Raw genomic sequence first — 5,000 nt, 5'->3', positions numbered from 1 at the left:
TGACCAGAGGGGTCACGGTGACATGGACTCAGTTCAGTCAGGAAGGACAGGACCCTGAGGGCAGCTCTGAGAGGCTGCTCCGGTCCTGCAGCTGGACAACCTGACCCCTCACCTCACAGCCTGACCCCTCACCTCACAGCCTGACCCCACACCTCACAGCCTGACCCCACACCTCACAGCCTGACCCCTCACCTCACAGCCTGACCCCACACCTCACAGCCTGACCCCACACCTCACAGCCTGACCCCTCACCTCACAGCCCTACCCCACACCTCACAGCCTGACCCCTCACCTCACAGCCTGACCCCACACCTCACAGCCTGACCCCTCACCTCACAGCCCTACCCCACACCTCACAGCCTGACCCCTCACCTCACCTCACAGCCCGACCCCTCACCTCACAGCCCGACCCCACACCTCACAGCCTGACCCCTCACCTCACAGCCTGACCCCACACCTCACAGCCTGACCCCTGACCCCTGACCCCTCACCTCACAGCCTGACCCCTGACACCCTCACCTCACAGCCTGACCCCTCACCTCACAGCCTGACCCCTGACCCCTGACCCCTCACCTCACAGCCTGACCCCTCACCTCACAGCCTGACCCCTCACCTCACAGCCTGACCCCTGACCCCTCACCTCACAGCCTGACCCCTCACCTCACAGCCTGACCCCTGACCCCTGACCCCTGACACCCACACCTCACAGCCTGACCCCTCACCTCACAGCCTGACCCCTGACCCCTGACCCCTCACCTCACAGCCTGACCCCTCACCTCACAGCCTGACCCCTGACCCCTCACCTCACAGCCTGACCCCTGACCCCTGACCCCTCACCTCACCTCACAGCCTGACCCCTCACCTCACAGCCTGACCCCTGACCCCTCACCTCACCTCACCTCACAGCCTGACCCCTCACCTCACAGCCTGACCCCTGACCCCTGACCCCTGACACCCACACCTCACAGCCTGACCCCTCACCTCACAGCCTGACCCCTCACCTCACAGCCTGACCCCTGACCCCTCACCTCACCTCACAGCCTGACCCCTGACCCCTGACCCCTCACCTCACCTCACAGCCTGACCCCTGACACCCTCACCTCACAGCCTGACCCCACACCTCACAGCCTGACCCCACACCTCACAGCCTGACCCCTGACCCCTGACCCCTCACCTCACCTCACAGCGCGGCCCCGGCGCAGCTGGGTCCACACCCCCTCCGGCCCTCTGTAGTCCGGGATGGACGCCGCCTGCCCACCAGAGAAAGAACATTCCGGAAGTCAGCTCTGCTCCCAGCCAGGGGCAACACGACCGCAGGGTCACATTCAGCAGCTCCCCTCCCAGCCAGGGACAACACGACCGCAGGGTTACATTCAGCTTTGGAGCCGTCTCCCCGGGGGGACGTTAGATCTGCAAGCACTACGGACCGTTTTCAAATGGCACTCAAAAACACCTTTTTTGTACAGATGGATAGATACTTTATTGTCCAAAGTGTGGAAAATGGTATTTGGCTTCACCACGATCATGCGTGGATCACGAACAATAGTAAAACACAGTACAAACATTCGCAGAACTTTGTCGTGATGGGTTTATGTTTATTGTTTTTAATGACGTGCGATGCACCTTATGACACTTGCCCCGGACAGGCCGCTATGTAAATGCATGCAGTTCATTGGTTAATGTACAGAGTGGGCGGGGTGAGGGGCAGTACCGTGCTGATGCCGGTGTACACCACGAGGTGCTTGGCTTGACGGACAGCTTCTGCCAGGTCCCGCACTTTATCCCGGAGATCCTCCGCACTGTCAGTCACCTGCAAACACAGCGACAGGAAACGGACGTGTAAACGGCAACAACGCACGACAAACCCAGACCCACAACTCACCGTCTGCCAGACGCACAGCTTTCAGAAAACATGTTGGCAGAAAAATACATTACATTACATTACATTAATGCCATTTGGCAGATGCTCTTATCCAGAGCGACGTACAGTTGATTTTACTAAGCAGGAGACAATCCTCCCCTGGAGCAATGCAGGGTTAATCTTATTGTGGCTACACCGGGGATCGAACTGCCGACCTTGCGGGTCCCAGTCATGTTTTCATATACATCACCCTAACCACTACGCTATGAATATTAAAAGTACAATTGGTCATTTCGGACTCCTAAAGAGAGGCATGGCAGCAACAAACACCTTCAAACCACAACACTGTTTATCCCTGTTCCTTCACTGTGAACACGCTGACGCTGAAACGCCAATGGCTGTGGCAATTAGAACTCATTTTCAACCAATGTGCTTTAATTATTGTACAGTTATACAATGTTTTGGTACAGAGTGTTGGGCCGTCAACTTTGAATTTTGAAACCCGAACTTAAGGACAATAAACGTCAGTGAGCCTTTTTCAATGACAGGAAGGGATTTACAATGGTCTTGTAACAATGTTAACACAAAACTCTTACCTATTGCACCTTTAATTTTAGTAGCACAACCCACCAAACTTTGTTTTATTAAGATGTAAATCGTTTCATTCCGATGACTGTATAAACGGCAGAGACGGGTTAAATTTGCACGATTTACTAGGGAAGAAGAGTCACAACTGTAGATATGTGCGGTTCATAGAGATATTAAATGTTTGCTTACCTCCTCCTGTTTCCGCTTCAGAGAGTTCCGGCGGGTCTGCCGCTTGCAGAGCTCGCTCGCGGTGTCCTGATGCAGCTGCAACACGGCCTCGTCCTCCGCCGTGCGCTCGAGCTCAGACTTCTTCAGGATCTTCGCCACCTGAGGGGGAACGAAGGGGATCAGACTCGCTTTCCTTCGGCTCTTCCTACACACGTACAGGTTTTTCATAAAAATAAACTCTCCGATTGCGGACTACGGGGCGGGAAATTACCTTTTACAGACAACTCAAGATGTATAAATGTGTACGGTTGCACTCGGCGTCTTTTTACATTACATTACATTACATTACATTACATGGCATTTAGCAGACGCTCTTATCCAGAGCGACGTACAACAAAGTGCAGATCAATCACAAGAAGTGCAAAGAGGACACGAGAGGACAGTATAGTTCCGAGTCCTAGTGTAAACATGCAGAAAATCAGAACCCTTTAAGAGTACAATCAATCTTGGGTGCGTGGGGTAGCTACATGGAATAATTGCTACTTAGCTTTCATGATGTTACGTCTCCAAGTTAAATAATGGTCTAAATGATAACACTGGATAATTGCAGAAGGCTGGTTGGTTAACGTTAGATAGGCAACCGCTGTGTGCCGAATGCATGAACTAGTTTGCTACTACACCGAATGAAGTTGGTGGCGACAAACGTTCGGAGATGTTCGCCGGTCTCACCAGTTTAAAAGTCTTCCTCTGGTTCTCCCGCTGTAGGATCTGGGCTCTCTCCTGTGCCTTTCTCTCGGTTCGGGAAGACACGCCGAGCTGCGCTACCAATTCCTCCTCCATCGCTCTTCCTGCGCGGATCCAAAACAAAGCCGCACAGTACCAGCGAGCGCAGTCGGACCCCAGCGCGGTTTAAAGGCCGCGGCGACGCCACAGCGCCCTCTGTCGTTCCGGCGGCACATTGACAGCAGTTTTTGGAACCGTTGGGAGCCAGGATTTGGCACTTTCGTTGGTGTAACTTGGAATTACTTTTTCTAGCTGACAAAATGTTTATGAAAAAATACATTTCTGTATACATTCAGTCGTCTGCCAAGTAAAAAATGGCAGATTAGTGGATGTATCTGGGTTGACAACAACCCTGTCATAGAATCTGTAATTTAATTATTTGTGATTTGTGACTTGTAATGCAATGTTGGTTCACTCATGTGGGGAAACTACATTACTTTACATTACATTAATGGCCAGATCTTCTACACCGTCATTATCTACACCATCTAGATCTCCTACACCACAGTCATCATCTACCATCTAGATTACATTACATTATATTAATGGCATTTGGCAACTCTTATCCAGAGCGACGTACAGTTGATCAGACTAAGCAGGAGACAATCCTCCCCTGGAGCAATGCAGGGTTAAGGGCCTTGCTCAAGGGCCCAACGGCTGTGCGGATCTTATCGTGGCTACACCGGGATTAGAACCACCAACCTTGCGTGTCCCAGTCCTTTACCTTAACCACTACACTACAGGTCGCTACAAACTAAGCTATCGCCTACAGAACAGTCAGTTGTCAAAAAACACACAATCCTACCCGACATACCGACCACATTTAGGTTATTTCACATGGCATGCAGTCAACAAAGCACGTATGTGTCTGTGAATTCTGCCTCGATTCTTCCCTCCCGACAGACTGCATTTCTTTAAATAATTTTGAAAGTAAGCCACAGAGAAGCTTTACACTCACACAGTCCAAAAGAAAGGGGGGTAAAAAACATTTATTAGGAAATTCTTTACAAATAAATATAAAAATATATTTTTTTAAATGTTTGGAAGGAGAAACATGGTGATAAATTAACTTGGAAAAATACACTACAGATATTTATCAAACTACAGAATATCAATACATAAAATTGTAAAACAAATTATATTCCGCTAAATACATAACAAACCAATCCTGTAAAAAAAAAAGTAGAAAAGTGTTTGAAACCGCATACTCGCATACTGATCATACTACATTTCAGGCTCATTTTAATTTCAATAGAAGTAGGAGTAGAATGCTAGTATGTGGTTTGGAATGTAGCCACGGTCTCAAGCCCTGGTAGAGCAGGGCACGATGAGATAGAGGCTGATTGTCAGGCCGATCTTTGGCTCTGAATGCAGAATGAACACAGTACATGACCAAAGAGATAATACTCTGTGATTGGTGGAGCCGTTGTATGTTAGTCAGAACAACACGAGTGCTGATTGGTGGACACCTTCTGGCCTTACTAGTTGGAAAACATTTTCACCAGATCAAAGTTCTCTCTTTCTTCCAAGCGACTACATGCTTTATATTTTATTGGTAAAATGTTTTGAAAACGCTAAGGAATCTTCAGCAGTTTTAAAA

General features: G+C 49.7%; 2 protein-coding genes across 2 annotated transcripts in view; both read right to left on the bottom strand.

Moving 5' to 3' along the window:
* Positions 1 to 3,508, bottom strand: part of sirt7 (sirtuin 7) — a 10,846-nt gene extending 7,338 nt beyond the window's left edge. The window contains exons 1-4 of the mRNA XM_061232304.1: positions 3,347 to 3,508; positions 2,639 to 2,776; positions 1,712 to 1,810; positions 1,180 to 1,250 (exon numbers count right to left, since the gene is read on the bottom strand). Coding sequence (XP_061088288.1) covers positions 1,180 to 1,250; positions 1,712 to 1,810; positions 2,639 to 2,776; positions 3,347 to 3,457 — 419 coding nt within the window. The 5' untranslated portion in view covers positions 3,458 to 3,508. The remainder of the gene's footprint in view (positions 1 to 1,179; positions 1,251 to 1,711; positions 1,811 to 2,638; positions 2,777 to 3,346) is intronic.
* Positions 3,509 to 4,370: 862 nt separating this feature from the next.
* si:ch73-100l22.3 (uncharacterized) overlaps positions 4,371 to 5,000 on the bottom strand; it is an 11,786-nt gene continuing 11,156 nt past the window's right edge. The window contains exon 14 of the mRNA XM_061230607.1: positions 4,371 to 5,000. This exon is cut by the window's right edge and continues 454 nt beyond it. The gene's annotated coding sequence lies outside the window, so the exon portion shown is untranslated.

Source organism: Conger conger, chromosome 2, assembly GCF_963514075.1.
Source record: "Conger conger chromosome 2, fConCon1.1, whole genome shotgun sequence".
In the NCBI taxonomy this organism is placed as follows: Eukaryota; Metazoa; Chordata; class Actinopteri; order Anguilliformes; family Congridae; genus Conger; species Conger conger.
This window is presented reverse-complemented; position numbering and strand designations above follow the sequence as displayed.